Source organism: Ascaphus truei, chromosome 5 (genome assembly GCF_040206685.1).
Source record: "Ascaphus truei isolate aAscTru1 chromosome 5, aAscTru1.hap1, whole genome shotgun sequence".
Lineage (NCBI taxonomy): Eukaryota > Metazoa > Chordata > Amphibia > Anura > Ascaphidae > Ascaphus > Ascaphus truei.
The window spans coordinates 291,283,187-291,299,676 of NC_134487.1; the positions used below are offsets into that span (position 1 = coordinate 291,283,187).

Here is a 16,490-nt window from a genome sequence, read left to right on the forward strand (position 1 = left end):
ACATGGAGGATTTAAAAAAAAAAAAAGTCACTTTAACCTCCATCAGACTTACTGCAAGGTCCCAAGCTTTTGCAACTACCACTCGGAGGGCTCTATGACTAAATTCCTGGTTGGAAGACAAATTGGACCCAATTTTAATTGTGTGCAAATCCATTTAACAGTTCATATCTTTGATCCAAATTTAGACCTGATAATTGATGAGGGAATTCCTACCCCAAAACTGATGCTTGATGAAATTCTTTAGACCAGTCTTTCGAGGAGCCAGATTTAAGATCCTTCAGAGTGAAAGGTGATGGTGCTTTTCAGTTCGCCTTTCGTGGCCAACAAGTTTTTTGTTTCTTTCCCTAAAAGAACAGAATGAATTGGAATACAGGGTACAAACCAAATGCTTTCTGGCACCAGGGATCCAGAAACTAAGGCCTCGTCCCCACTGCTTGTTGCTGAGCGCGCTTTGGCGTGCTCGGAAGAAACAAAAAACGACCCGCTATGGCGACGGCCCCAGTCATTTCTTGCGCGTGCAGAAAGCGCGATGTGCTACCACCTTTGCCAAAAGACAAGATTTTTGTCTTTTGGGCCGGCGGCCGAGCGATGGTCACGGCGGCGGTTCAGCCAATGAGGGGGAACCAGGCACGACATCATGGACGTGCCCCATGGCGCTCTGAAGCACGCGTGCATGCAGTGACTGGGGCCGTAGCCTAATGCAGTCGGAGGCTTGACAACAGACCACATCAGACAAGTGGTCTCTACAGGCCTTGGCAAGAGATCTTGTCAAAGATTTTTATTAAGTTTCCTCCGAGAAATGTCACCAGCGTTGACTGGGTTAACATCAGGAAAAGACTGCCGTGAAACGGGAATAGAGAGAATATTTACTTTTCTTTTCTTCCTTGCCCAGCAGTACATTCATTGTGAATCAACTCTGATTTCAAGAAGCAATGTCGGGTCAGTGTCTTCTGTATTATTCAGTTCTAATGTAGCACCCAAAAGTACTGGGGAAACCCACTGACCTGTCTTCTATCTGCTCTGGCCAACATTTGTCCTGTCCTACCTTGAGCGTAGGAGCTAAATTAACCCACGTGTGTGTCCTGTTGTGCTGGACAAATACAAGAAAATGTTGATGAATTTTTCCTTATCTCATCCTTGTGTAAATAAGCCTGGTTTTAAACTCAAAATAGTAGAGGTCAATTTTAACCTTATTGTGTACTCCTGCGTCTATCCAGTTCCACCCAGTTTTTACATAGGGACGCGATTAGCATCAGTTTTAGTGGAAGAACCATAAGCCTTTGTATTCTATCCTGCCGCATATTGTCGGTCACTGCGGGCTTTGCAGCACGTGTAATGAGCAGGGAAGGGGTAAGAAATGTAATGTAAAACTGAATCCACCGGTCATGCAGACGTGCTAATTTTGGAGCAAATTTTGTATTTAATATAGTTGCCGCAAATGTGTGTCAATCTCCTGGCTACAAATAAAGCAAAACATAGGACCAGATTTATGCCTGGATATAAATGTTACAGCTCTTGTTTTAAATAGCAGATGTTGACTTGTCACTATTGAGTCTTTGTTTGCAGCCCACGGAATGGCTAGGGTTCATTATGACCCTGTCTGGAAACACTATAAATACTTTTGTAGTCCAATCCCAATGCAAAGTCTGTGCTTTTCTGTTTTTGTCTGTTTCATAACAAGAACTCCATGACTGAGCATTTATAAGGATTAGTTCACTCGAAGTGCTACAGAGAACTCTGCCTGTAGCGCTCTACATCAAAGCTGCAATGTTTCCTTTTTAATGCGCGGTCATGGGATGCCTTTTGTGCTCAATTTGAAGATATATTTATAGTTTTACCTTCAGTGTGTCATTTTTTACATATCCTTAAAACATTACCTTTTGTTAATGACATTTTTGGGATGCTTGGAGATTCCAATTCATTTCTAAAGGATTTCTAGTACCCTGTTGAAGTTGTTGGTATCGGCCATTGCCCTGTAGGACCTATTTAAGGTTGTGAAGGGAATAAACCAAAGGTCACACAGCTGGTCTTGCTCTTTAGAGGCCTTAACCACGTCTGCTACTTGTTCCTTTTTGAATGTGCAGTGGTGACTATGCGGGCAACGGAACCATCAGCAGTGTGTTCAGCCTGGGTGATGTTACCCAATACTGGAGCCACTCCTAATTGTCGTAGTAAACTAAAAGTGAAGTAGCCATGAGCTGAACACCCCCTTTTTTTGTTTTGTTTTTGTATGGAAATTATACAGAAGAAATTAAGGACAAAGCTTCAATGAGGACAAGTCTGTATGTGTGGCCAACACAAATAGACGACAACATAGGTAGAAACAGAAATTCTCAATGATGAAAGGTCCATATGGGACCTGACACGTTTCACTCTCCACTGTTCCTTCAAATAAATGGAAGATGCTGCATTGAGAATACTGTGAGTTGAGCTTTGCTCTGTGTCTCCTATTGAGGATTTCTGTTTCTACTTGAATATATTTATATCTAGTGACATGCACTAAAAATATTTAAGGGGCTTCTATTTTGTACAGCGGGGTAATGGCCAAGGTGTTGGGGTTCAGGCCCCACGAGCTTGTGCACTCTTCTGCCTTCCTACACTGACTGTGTGACCTTGGGCAAGTCCGTCAAAATTAAATTATTCGTTATATAGCTGCACATGCACTTATTGTGCATATTTTTCTGCTGTATACAACACCGCAAAAATTTCATTCCTAAAATAGGAATAATGTAGGTATTCTGGTGTGTGTTTTTGTAAAATTGGCGGCGGGGGGGGGGGTGTGTGAGGGGGTGTTCCCCTTGTGTTTCCTTTTATGTTACCTGCAGCTGGGCTGCTACAAGAGGTACAACTCGGTAAGAAATTATGCTTAATTTGACATTTTTATCCATTTAAACCAGAAGTGCAAGATTTGGTGCTGGTGTATTACACCACCTAAAACTAGGGTTCCTTCTGATGCATCTTCCCATTTTCACAGCTTATTTTATACTTTTATTCACCAATATTTTCCTCTTCGTCATTCTCTCTTGGTTTTTACCTTTTTTCGTTAGGAGAAACATCTGACTTGGAAGGACAAATAATAATGAAGTGTAATGATTAGATAGATGATCATATTAACTTTGAATTATTGCTGCAAATCACTATCAACTTGACAAGTCATTTTTCAGCTTCACTACTCTTATCATTGGTCATTATTATAATATACTCTCAAGGTCAATTTTGGTGGTCTAAAGCTGCATTATAAAAGCTCATTCTTATCCTACATTGGGCAGTGGAACAGTATTTCTGCTTGCGTGTTGCAACACTAAAAATTACACTTGCAAAAAACAATATATACACACATACATACACGCTTTTCCAATTGAAATCTTCATTACGAAATCCCTTAAACCAGTCCTGTAAGAGTCAATTTGTTCTTTTAATACAGAATTTTATACATGGTTCCCTTCCACACGTCAAGAAAACAAACCATCCCTAGATATGTCTGATCTCCAAGCCGTCATTTTACTGCAGAAATTGATGCCGGCATGTCGTGGTTAATCTGTATTTCTACTTTTTTTTTTATTATTGTGCCGTTTTGTAGAATGAATGTTTTGTGCAAGACCTAAAATAACTCCTCCTTCCTTGGCTTCATTTCCCGGACCACCCAGTCTGCAAAGTAGCTCTCCGTCCAAGTCCATCCCCATTCCTCAGCCATTCCGACCAGCGGACGAGGATCACAGAAATCAGTTTGGCCAGCGGGACCGTTCGTCTTCAGCACCAAACGTGCACATAAACACAATCGAGCCTGTCAACATAGATGTAAGATTCTATCATTCTAGTTCTGTTTTAGTGTGTCTCTGTGTCTCTGTGTCTCTGTGTCTCTGTGTCTCTGTGTCTCTGTGTCTCTGTGTCTCTGTGTCTCTGTGTCTCTGTGTCTCTGTGTCTCTGTGTCTCTGTGTCTCTGTGTCTCTGTCCCAGGGGAAACCATTGTGAACTCTGAAGAGGCTTTGCTACCACTCAAACATTTATGCTATCATAGGTATACGGCATGAAATGTAAAATGTATATCATGTAGAAGTTAAACTTGAAACTGGATATCTTCTTGTCGCACTGTTCTAATAAAGTCTTACACCAGACATTATAGTACAATAAAGTGGATTATTTGAAGGTTGCAAACGCCCAACATTTCAGAGATCTACCTTCCTCCGGTGCAATGTAGAAGTTAGCGGCAATCCAAGGCGGGGGGATTTGTGTGTGTGTGTTGAAGCAGGGGTGTCCGGAGCTGAACCCCGTTCACGTAGCTGAAATGGATCCCCTACTTCCAGAGATACGTACCTCCGAATTAGGTGCCGGTAGCTGCTCTCCTCGGTTACCAGGGTTCACAATATATCCGCTCTTCGCCTATTTCCCAGCCTGCGGGCCAATAGGAAGTTATGATGTCATCGGTGTGGCTTCCTATTGGCCCATATGACGCAGGAGCTTCAAACTTAAAATCCAAGCTTGCTGAATTGGAGCAGCTACCAGCACCTACTTCGGAGGTATCTCCGGAAATAGGGGATCTGTCTCCCTCTCTCCCTCTCTCTCCCTCTCCCCCTCTCTCCCTCTCTCCCTCTCTCCCTCCCTCTCTCTCTCCCTCTCTCCCTCTCTCTCTCCCTCCCTCCCTCTCTCCCTCCCTCTGATACCTGGTCTCATAAATTACATTGCAAAGAAAAAATGGTCTGTATCATGTGAAAGGTGCATTTCAAGTACTATTTAACACACAAATGGGGCGCACAGTGTTCAGTCGACACGAAACGGGTAGAGTGGTGAGGTCATAGCTGCGCCTGGAGACACGTGATGACGTAACCCGGAAGCAGCGGAGCCGCTCCACGAGGACACTCGCATACAGAAGTTAAGGAAATAAGGTTTTCATTTTATGGCAGCTGGACTTTCTTTTCCTCCTTTTTACATCCTAAGGCAATTGTTTGTTCTGTTTGGAGTGGTGGTTTTTACACCACGAGCCTTGTGGGGGTTTAATCTTTGTTTTTTCTTTTTTTGCGCCCCATTTGTGTGTTAATGCATTTCAAGTACTAACCTTGGGATCTAATAATAGAAGACTATTCTAAGCTTGGCAGTACGTTTTTAAGACAAATTCCACTGACATAGGTGAGCTGAACTTTAGCCTGAGAAGCAACTAGAGCAAGGATTCTCAACTACAAGCCTCAAGAACCTCCCCCCCCCCCCCCCCCCAACAGGTCATGTATTCTGGAGATACCAGCTTAAGCAGTCAAGGACTGAGCCAGCTGTGCTGAAGCCAGGACTGATTGAGCCACCTATGCTGAAGCCGAGATCCTGAAAACCTGACCCGTTGTGAAGTCTTGAGGACTGCTGTTGAGAACCCCTGAACTAAAGCAAAGTGTTATGAGCATGGAAATCCATTTATTAACAGGATTCCCTTAGCTTGTAAAATTCTTTCAGCTGGACTTTTGTAGGCTTTATCACCAGAGTATGACCAGATTGATCAGGCGGATATAAACCCAACCCGTGCTCTTGTATTGTAGGATTTGATTCGAGACCAGGGCCTCCAGCGAAGTGATGAAGGTAAGTGGCGTTGAGCTCCACTCAAGGAATTGCTTCAACAGCTTTCGGCAACGATCCATTCTTGACTTGCATTTTTATGCTGCGTTGGTATTTTGGTATATGGCTTCTCTTCTAAACAAAAACCCTTCACTTGCCTATCCTGCCTCATCAGTTACGGCACAAAAGAAGTATGTTCGAACGTACTACTTACATCCTCACTGTGTTTCTCGATTGGCTAGGCATTCTTTTATGGTAAGATATTCAAATGCTAATGATATCTTGTACTAGAAAGCATCCATACTTCTCTCGTTACAGTTCAATGTCCCTGGTATTCTCCTTGGGGAAAAAAAAATGATAAACTATATGTTTACTGGTAATAAAATTGTTCGGTTTGTATTTTGATACATTCCTCTGCTACTAAATTGTGGTCTGCACATATACATAGGAGCGTGTGAGGTTCCTTACATCAGATTACTTACAATCGGTAAAATATATATAAATAAGTTCTGTACTATGAGAAAATACTTGTAGCATTTAGAAAAAAAAAAAGCCTGAATTACCTTTTTGATGTATTATAATATAACAAGCCGCCTTTGTTTCTATAGCAACCATTTACAAAATCACACCCCCTTCCTCTTCTGAACCAGGCTCTGACACACCCCTTTGTGAGCCCTGCCCTCTCTCTAGCAGTGCACTAATTGTATCTAGTGACTGCCTGGTCACATGATCTTCCCCACAGAACTTTGCATCTTTGGATCCTCTTTTGCTGCACTGACGGCCATTTAGTGAACCCCCCCAGCCGAATCTTCGCAGATTAATCGCAGGCGAACGGATCAATCGGCAACTTGGCTAATGAATCATTGTGTGGATTGTATTGATGCACCTATTAAAGGGAAAAAATAAATAACGTTAAAAAAAAAATGCAGCTTGAATTGAGATTCCCTCTGTGAAATTGTTGATTACTTGTCTGTACATGGGATATTTTGCAGATTTTGTCCTGTTGATTCTAACCTCCCCTTAAAACTTTTTTTTTTTTTTTTTGCTATTACATTTTGATTGCCCCTCTTCAATTCTCCTCTCTCCACCCATTCCCCAAAAATCCCTTTTTTTGTTTTCTTTACACCTGTGTTTCTCCCGCAGCCCCCATGGTCCAGCCGACCCGCTGCCTTCGGAAATACCACTCTCGGAACCCCAGCCCACTCCTACACACTCTCCCCAGTGAAATAGTCTTTGATTTTGAGTCTGACCCCGTTTACAGAGGTAGTTGGGCTGTTTATTTCACCTACCCCCTCCAACACCAAATAATAGCCAGTTTTATACCTCTGCTTACAGCATTTGTACGGAAGTAAAGTATGCAAGACACGGAGTACGCTCTTTTCAGGGTCTATGCTTCAAAAAAAGTGTGGTTTTTTTCTATGCTAATTTACATGCACACACAGCCTGTGTACATGCATGACAAGTTTTCCTATAGAATGCCATTCCTAAAATCTTACCCTTTTTTTTTTTTTTTTTTGCTGAGAAATTCTGTCACTTTTTAAACCAAACTCAGGCCACGTTCCACTTCTGTAATTTGCCCTGCACGCTGATTTATTCGGGGGAAGAACTGTGTGTTTGGCTAAAGTTTTTTTTTTTTACTCTTTTTCACATGTGGGCTTTTAAAGTGTACCAATTTTTTTTTAAAAGAAACCCGTTCATATCCTGTCTCAAAGCCAGTGGTTCTCAACCTTTGAGCAGGGGCACCCCGTAGGATTTTTTTAACAATCTTGGGGCACCCCTGCTCACTCCTTTTTCACAAGCACATACCCACTTGCCATCTTCTTACATTCTCCACATTCCCTGTTGCACATCATACTTTCTCTCTTACGCAGCACACCCACATTTATCACCCATTTTTACACAACACCCTTCTACTCTATCAATCCTAAAAGTATCACATTTACTCCACCCTTTTCTTGCTTACCCCGCATACCTTCCCCACCCACAGCCCTCACCTTTCTCCTCCCCACACAAAGCTCTCGCGCCTCTCTCCTCCTCCCCACATAAAGCCCTCGCGCCTCTCTCCTCCTCCCCACATAAAGCCCTCGCGCCTCTCCCCTCCTCCTCCTCCCCACACAAAGCCCTCGCGCCTCTCTCCTCCTCCTCCTCCCCACACAAAGCCCTCACCTTTCTCCTCCCCACACAAAGCCCTCGTGCCTCTCTCCTCCTCCCCACACAAAGCCCTCGCGCCTCTCTCCTCCTCCTCCCCACACAAAGCCCTCACCTTTCTCCTCCCCACACAAAGCCCTCGTGCCTCTCTCCTCCTCCCAACACAAAGCCCTCGCGCCTCTCCTCCTCCTCCCCACACAAAGCCCTCACCTTTCTCCTCCCCAAAGCCCTCGCGCCTCTCTCCTCCTCCCACACACCTAAAACTTGTCAGCTGCTCAGCGGGCCGTCGTGCACTATTTGGAGATGGTGGCTTCTCTCTCTCTCCTCTGGGCCGAGAGGAGAGGCAGATCGCAGCCTCCAAGTCTCCAGGCAGCGCGGGAGGTACCCTCTGATCATCTAGCAGTTTGTTCTCCGGGGCTGCAGCATCCCTGGCAGAAGGTCGCGGCATACCATGGTTCCCCGGCATCCTGGTTGAGAAACACTGCTCTAAGCATTTTTGGCACATACTTTAATAAGATTGCCTTTGTTTTTTGTCTTGTTTATTACAGCACTTGTTAATGCTAACAACATTACTTTTTTCTCTTTCATTTGGAGTTACTTTTATTCCATAAACATCTCTGGGGCTGTTATGCAACGTTTTGTAATCACCGGCTGAATGGGTTTCTACTTTACATGCTCCTTTTAAATCATATTTAGTGGCCATTTTAAAAGAACATTGACCATTTGACATCAGATAAGTAAGGTGTAAATTGGCATTCCTTATAATCGTTAGATATACATTTTTAGAATCGAAGATGGAACACTACTTTTAAAGATTATACAATTTCTACATGAGATCAAAAGTCACTTAATGACAGTGGCTCCAAAAATTGCAGCTAATTTAATATGAAACTACCAAGTAAAACCTAACCAAGTTGAGTGTCTGTTCTGTTTTAACACGACAGCAATCTAAAAGGGATTTGGTAACAACCAACTTAGTTCAAAAGTAGTTATCTTTATAGCAAGAAATGCAGTGTTTATATGTTAGTATGTCATGAGGACATGATGCAGAAAATGCAAACTAATGCACTGTTCTGGATATGGTTTTTTTTTGCTGGTAGATGTTTGTCAGGTCTCTCCGGCAGAGAGTTGCCTGGTGATAACGAACTCTTGCTGGTGACGAGTAGAGTAATGCCGTTCTGATCCCTCAAGGGTTAAAAGCAACTATTCCAAATACCAAAACATTTTTATTAGATCTCGTAAAAGACCATTGGTTCTAAATTACCAGGTCCATGCTGGTGGCCAACTCCAGTCCTCAAGGGCCACCGTCAGGCCAAGTATTAGGGATGTTCCTGCTTCAGCATAGGTGGCTCTGTCATTGACTGAGCCGCTGATTGAGCCACCTGTGCTGAAGTAGGGACATCCTTAAAACCCAACCTGTTGGTGACCCTTGAGGACTTGAGTTGACCACCCTGGCTTTGGATGGTCATAATGGGCCGTCAGCTAAGGAAGTCTTGTACACAAGCCAGTCAGATGGCAATGCTTCACTGGCTGTTCCCCGTAGGATGAAAGCACTGGGTGCCTTTTAACAGTCACTTTTTATTGGCTCTTGCAGGCCATTAGTTTGAACATGAGCTGAAAACATAAGTATGTTTTCTTTCTGGAACTGGAAACCCGCTCAGACGGATCGGTGCTATTCTGTAATAGGAGACACTCCAATTCTGAATATACCTTTTTCATAACTTATTCACTGAGAGCGAGAGAGGATTTTGTTTCTGCTATAATAGAGCACACTGCCATTAATGAACACTTGTATTTTATGTTTACTTGACTGTGCTACTGTATTGTTAATTTATTTTATTTTATATGGGGAAAAAAAACAGGTTCAACACCAGGTTTATCAGCTACTCCTCCGGCCTCTCTCCCTGGCTCTCTCACCAATGTCAAGGCGTTGCAGAAATCCCCGGGGCAGCAAAGAGAGCGCAAGTCGTCCTCTTCCTCCTCGGAAGATAGAAATCGAATGGTGAGCGACTGACGCGTACTCAGACTGCGCCGTGTGATAGGACACCCTATATTCTTACAGAACTGCTACATTTTGCAATGTCTTCCAGAAAACTCTTGGACGTCGAGACTCCAGTGATGACTGGGAGATACCAGACGGGCAGATAACAGTCGGGCAGAGAATAGGTTCTGGATCCTTTGGGACAGTGTATAAGGGAAAGTGGCATGGTATGGTCTCTCTCTTGTTTCTTCTAAAAGTTGATTGGGGTTTTCTTTACTGCCTTAATCCATTGGGAATGGTTGGCTTTGTACTTCCTTATAGGTTCCCACTTAGGCCCATCAATACTAATGGCGGTGGCGTGCTTAGTAATCTAAAGGAAAGTCGGTTATACACCGTATATATAAATATCAAGTTAGATACTTGTCCTTTTTCCATGGTAACTTGAGAATTTTATCAATTTTACGTAATCTCTTTAATAATTAGATTATTTATTCATCCTACATTCTACAGGTAAATTGTCGATTTTGCTATTTCCATTTAAATCCACCTGTGATACTATTTTTTGGGAGTTTAGTCTCGAAGGAATGAAAAATGTCACAAATGTATTGAAAACCGTATTTTGAGAGAGGGGCCGTTTTCTGAATGGTGTACGAAGAGCAGCACAATTACTACTTTAAATGAGCCGTGCACCTGCTGGGACAAGAATCCCCTCCCAGCACCAATTCAGTGGAATTTGGGCTCCACTGGGCAGCGAAGAGCTTCTTATTCTATCCCACTGCTCAGCGCCAAACTGTTGTACTACTGAACGGATACATTAGTGAGCATCCATTTCTAACGCATGCATTTTGACACACACTAGCTTTTCCGCCTCTTCTCTCTGCCTAACTCATTGTAATACTGCTATTGTGTGGCTCTTTTTCAGGGGACGTAGCAGTGAAAATGTTGAATGTAACTGCGCCAACACCTCAGCAACTACAGGCCTTTAAGAATGAAGTTGGCGTTCTTCGGTAACAGTATTTGTAGTGATTGTATGGGTCAGGCAGTGCACGCTATGTTTAGAAGTTGAAGCACGGTAGTTAAGATTAGTCTGTCCAAAAGGATACAGGATTCTCATGTCAAATGACACACAATGTGACAATGTTTCTTAAAGGTAAATTGTTTACAGTAACAACTCCAGACACATTTTTCTGGGGGGTGCTGCTGTTGACACAAAAACACACACACACTTTAAAGAACCAGCAAGGCAAGCTTCCCATGGCTCTTTTCCGGTCTCTTACCAGTTTCCTCTGTGGTGGGATGATAACTTTGTATAACATACACCAGTGATTTGAATATATAGAGAGATGCATACATGTGTAGTACAGCATGCATATACAGGCACATAAATACACAGCATAAGTACACAGCGATGTAAACGTGGCCCCATATAAATGGATGCATTACTACATACTCCAATACAATAACTGAGACACTGCACTCTTTGTATCCCAAGAGAATATATAGTGAACATACAGACGAAGTGACATCCTAGCAAAGGCAATAAGGAGTTGGCATGGCGTTTCAGGGCGCTGACCACCTTCATCAGGCGCGGCCTCATTACCTTTGGCCGGATGTCGCTGTCATTCTTTTGTCATATTTAGCTTTTGTTTTTTTTTTGGGTGTTTAATTTCACGAAATGTCTCTTAATATTCTTGTAATATATATTTTCTTAATACTGACGCGTGAAGTCTTTTGATTATTGAAGTTTGTATTATTGAATGTATTGCAAGTGCACAGTTATTCGCTGCATACATAAATACAGTCAGACAAAGCCCATTATCCTTTTAGCAGTAGCAGCTTTTGTGGAGAGTACAGAGCAGGTCATCCATGTGCTCTGCAGCTGCATTGGGAGGTGCACGTAGATATGGAGATTGTTTTTCCATTTATGGACATTCTCCAACACTCTCTAAAACAGGGACGGCCAACTCCAGTCCTCAAGGGCCACCAACAGGTCATGTTTTCAGGATATCGCTGCTTCAGCACAGGCCTCTGATTGTGCTACCTGTGCTGAAGCAGGGATATGCTTAAAACCTGACCTGGCCCTCATACTCATCCTGTGGTATGAGTACTACAGTTCTACAAAGCAGTACTGTATGATCTCCGGTTTTTATTTAATATGATAAGCCATTGAAATTATTGGCGGTAAAATCTCCCTGTGCAAAGGGAAGACTGCTGACCTGTATCTTTCTGCGATCCATCGTTGTAGGAAAACGCGACATGTCAATATCCTGCTTTTTATGGGCTACTCCACCAAGCCCCAGCTGGCAATAGTGACCCAGTGGTGCGAGGGTTCCAGCCTTTATCATCACCTACACATCATAGAGACCAAATTCGAGATGATCAAACTTATTGATATAGCACGGCAGACCGCACAGGGCATGGAGTAAGTACGGAATATGTATGTTTTATCCTTGAAAAAGTAGAATGATCTAGCACACTCGCCCTGTCTTAACACAATTCAGCTGGAGGTGCTATGATATTGCATCCACGCTGCAAGATGTATACAAAAAAACTAACTGGATCAGCACTCAAAAATAATAATAATAAAGGACTTCCATTGAAGAAAACACTTGGTGAGACCAAAAGCAAAATGTATCAAAAAAGCAGCAGCAGGGCAAGAAAATACAGCCTGACGAAGGGGCTAGCAGGCCTTGAAACGTTGCTTTATTGTGCACACACGTGTGTGTCTGCTAACATTTCCTTTCCCTGTGTGTGCTGATTCTGTATTGCTGCTTTTCTTGATACATTGATACTTGGTGAGACAGAAAGCAAAAGTCCTTCATTATTTTTTTTTTTGAGTGCTGATCCAGTTTGGTTTTTGTATGTTTTATCCTTGATAGGTAAGCATAATTAAAAAAGCATTGCACTGGGTACGCAATACATGACACCGTTATCAGAGAGGCTCTAAAATGAGGCTATTGACCATGGCTGAATGGAGCTGTAAATATGGCTGTGTGCCAGATTTCTAAACTTGTAGGACTGTGAGCGGTTCTCATTTCACTTGCTGCGTCTGGTATTGAGACGTAAGGTAATCGCATTTTCCTGTTACAGCTACTTGCACGCCAAGTCGATCATCCACAGAGATCTGAAGAGCAATAGTATCCTTTAACAATGCCGGCTACCTCCGTGACAGTCCGCCGTATGCAAACTGCCACCAAATCTCCATGTATCACAGAGCAATGGGCTGACCTGATGAGCTCGTGAAGCATGTAGTTCTGTCCCCATCTGAATTATATATTAATATTAGGTGAATGTTTTGACATTTGGTTCTGAACACCATTAAAGTCTGAGTCTTCTGACAACATTTGCCTTTGGACTGGCAATTGCTTTATTAAAAACATACTGCCAATTACAAAAACAGTAATGAGTTTGCCAGTAGTGGGGTTTTTTTTTGTTTTGTTTACCGCCTTAACATTGGATGTTGTTACCTATAACTGCATTAGCATTAATATTTTCCAGTTGTATTTATATATGAGCCTCCAAGATCTTACAAGTCTACCTTGGGAGTTCTCCAGAGCTTTGGGTGCAACGTCACATTTGTGTGTCAACCTGCAAAGAAGCCTACATTTCTCACGCAACAATATGGTTCTGGAATACTTTAAGCATGAAGGAAAGCCGGCTATTGCCCTTGAGCATTTCATGGAATGTCTATTTTTTTCAGTCCTTAACTCAACACCTTTTAGATATATTTCTTCATGAAGACCTCACAGTGAAGATCGGTGATTTTGGTCTCGCCACAGTGAAGTCACGGTGGAGCGGGTCTCATCAGTTTGAACAGTTATCGGGATCCATTCTTTGGATGGTTAGTAAAGGCCTTTTTACTGGTACCTTTTTTTGGCTCTGAATTGAAGGAGAAGTTATCACGTCTTTGCTTATCAATGTTGCTTTGACATTTCTGGCTAACATGGAATAATACTCTATGTAGTTGTACCTTCAATTAAAAACAGTAGGAATTGAAACGGATACGTTAATTAGCTTTGCAGGTTTTGGTCGGTAAATCCACTTCTGGAAAAAAAAAGGGGGGTGAAGGTATGACGTATGACACCCAACTAGCACGCGACCTGCATACGGGACAAGGGTTAATACTGGCGCTGGCAAGCGGTCCCACTTTTCACCTCCGCAAAGGTCCGTCAAATGGACAATATCTCCTACAGAACAAGGATTAATATACAGCTCACCAGCTGCCCCACTCTTCACCTTTGCCATGGTCCCTCAAATGAGTTACATCGCCCCTAAATCCATCCCAATATACCACCGCCATGAACAAGTGAGAACGTGACTTATATATGCAACCAGGGTTAATACACGTGGATACTCTAGTCACCCCACCTTTCTCCTCCGCAAGGAACCAGTGAGTTAATATTAACCCCTACTCGATTGCAAATCATAACTATCCACTGTCACCACCTGGGGTATGCAAATAAGAGGTCAAAGTCATATTTGCCAGGGCCTACGGTCCCTGTTTATTATAAAATAACTATGCACTTTCAGACACCAAAATGATTTGTAGCTAAATGTGCCAGAATCATCATCACTACCCTCCCCAGAAGTGCAATCAGTACATTCAGAGCCTATATATATCTATAACACACACACACACACACACACACACACACACACACACACACACACACACACCTCTTAGATTACAGAAAATTTGTTACAATAAAAGACAGAACAGCTTCTTAAAATAAAAGTGTAAAACAGAAATCCTACACTTTTCCAAATGCTATGAATTTTCCCCAGAAGCCACCGGCTCAGAACAGGAGGCTCACGTGCTTTGTTCCCAGCAGGCCTCTGGTGAGATCTGATTTTCAAAATCTTTGCCCAGTCTTAAATACATTCTTTACTCATGGCAGCAGCATAAGCCCACCCCTTCTGGAGGATGCTTTGAAGCTCCTCTGCCCAGACCATGTCTATAGAATTTGTGTAGAACAGTTGACACCTTGCGTGGGCTATCCAGGGTGGACCCCCGCCCCAAGTAAGTTCCTTTTCAAGTTCCGCGTAGACCAAAGAAACAGTTCTGAGCTGTTTCAAGCCCAGCATTTTGTATTTTGCTAAAACAAGTGTAGCTCATTAACCCCTCAAGCACCAAATGGATTACCTACATAATATCTCAGGTTATTATCTTCTGTCATGATATCATATCATCATTAAATGAAGATATATAGCCTCAGCCCTATGCGCTCAAACCCAGTGTGCGTGATTCGTAGGAAAGAATCCTTCAATGAATGTTGGAGTATCAGTTGGGGAAAAAAAAACAATATATATAAATAAAAATTGATATCACACATATAAACATAGATATTGATATACTAGGATCAAGTCCAATCCTGATGGTATAGCTGTCTTCCAACTGGAGACAACCCAAACGTCCAAATGAATACTAAAGATAAAGAGCGAGAGAAGAGCGCGCACCTCCTGGTGTTGTCTATTTTTTTTTTTTTTAACTTGGCAATGAAAGAATAAAAAACGTATTTATTCGTTTGTTGTCAAGTAAAAAATATACTTCACTATGAGGTGTGGGCTCTTCTCTTTATCTTCAAATGTACATAATACAATTTTTTTTGTGTTGCACTAAAGCTAGACCATGAAGTAGATACTATAATGTCAACTACAGGCATTCCCCGCATTAACGTACGCAATGGGCCCAGAGCATGTTTGTAAAGCGAAAATGTACTTAAAGTGAAGCACTACCTTTTCCCCACTTATCGATGCACGTACTGTACTGCAAACGTCATATACGTGCGTAACTGATGTAAATAACGCATTTGTAACAGGCGCTATAATCTCCCCGCTTGAGCACAGCTTCGGTACAGGTAGGGAGCCGGTATTGCTGTTGAGGACGTGCTGACAGGCGCATGCGCGAGCTGCCGTTTGCCTATTGGGTGATTTTTGTCCTTACTCACGAGTGTACTTAAAGTGAGTGTCCTTAAACGGAGGTATGCCTGTACACAGCAATTGAAACACACAGCTCACTGTATGACTCTTCCCTTCCAGAGAAACTGTTCACCATACCCATGCTATGTTCATATATATGTATATATTTTTCTATTCTTCGTGTAGGCTCCAGAGGTAATTAGGATGCAGGACAAGAATCCATACAGCTTTCAGTCTGATGTGTACGCATTTGGCATAGTCCTCTATGAGTTAATGACAGGACAGTTACCCTATTCAAACATCAACAACAGGGACCAGGTAATTTTCACATCTGTCTTTTCTGGGTTGTATAATTGAGGAAAATATTATTATTATTTTTTTGGGTTTGTGACACACAACCCACTTTGTTGTGTGCCAAGAGCGCTTGTGTTAATGAAGAGGGTGGTTGTTTGGAACCCTACTGTTATGTAGCATGGGTAATCCTCTGTGTAAGAACACAACTAGGCTGTTGACTGTGGTCTACAAGTTTGGACTACCATATATTTTTCTTGGCCACTCTAGGCTTGCAAGTTATAAGTGACTGTTCATTTCTTGGAAAATCTCCAATGTACTATAAAAGCAATTGCCTGATATAGTCTAAAGGAAGATGACCCTCCAAATCATCTTGTCCATGTAGCTCTGGTGCAGGCATCTTGTTTACATACTCTGCTTTTTTTTTTTTTTGCTATTCAAGATCATATTCATGGTTGGCCGAGGTTACCTGTCTCCAGACCTCAGCAAGGTTCGAAGTAATTGTCCCAAAGCTATGAAGAGGCTAATGGCAGACTGTCTAAAGAAGAAGAGAGATGAACGCCCCTTATTCCCACAAGTAAGGACACATCTAGCTCGTCGGGTATAAACATGTCGC

General features: G+C 42.5%; 1 protein-coding gene across 3 annotated transcripts in view; it reads left to right on the plus strand.

Moving 5' to 3' along the window:
• BRAF (B-Raf proto-oncogene, serine/threonine kinase) overlaps window positions 1-16,490 on the plus strand; it is a 94,410-nt gene that overhangs the window by 35,377 nt on the left and 42,543 nt on the right. For 2 of the 3 annotated variants that reach the window (XM_075602632.1, XM_075602634.1), the window contains exons 8-18: window positions 3,648-3,798; window positions 5,520-5,559; window positions 6,679-6,798; window positions 9,546-9,685; window positions 9,774-9,891; window positions 10,587-10,671; window positions 11,910-12,086; window positions 12,755-12,801; window positions 13,387-13,505; window positions 15,770-15,901; window positions 16,317-16,451. In XM_075602632.1, the coding sequence (XP_075458747.1) occupies window positions 3,648-3,798; window positions 5,520-5,559; window positions 6,679-6,798; window positions 9,546-9,685; window positions 9,774-9,891; window positions 10,587-10,671; window positions 11,910-12,086; window positions 12,755-12,801; window positions 13,387-13,505; window positions 15,770-15,901; window positions 16,317-16,451 (1,264 nt within the window). The remainder of the gene's footprint in view (window positions 1-3,647; window positions 3,799-5,519; window positions 5,560-6,678; window positions 6,799-9,545; window positions 9,686-9,773; window positions 9,892-10,586; window positions 10,672-11,909; window positions 12,087-12,754; window positions 12,802-13,386; window positions 13,506-15,769; window positions 15,902-16,316; window positions 16,452-16,490) is intronic. The other variant, XM_075602633.1, reaches the window with a different exon arrangement.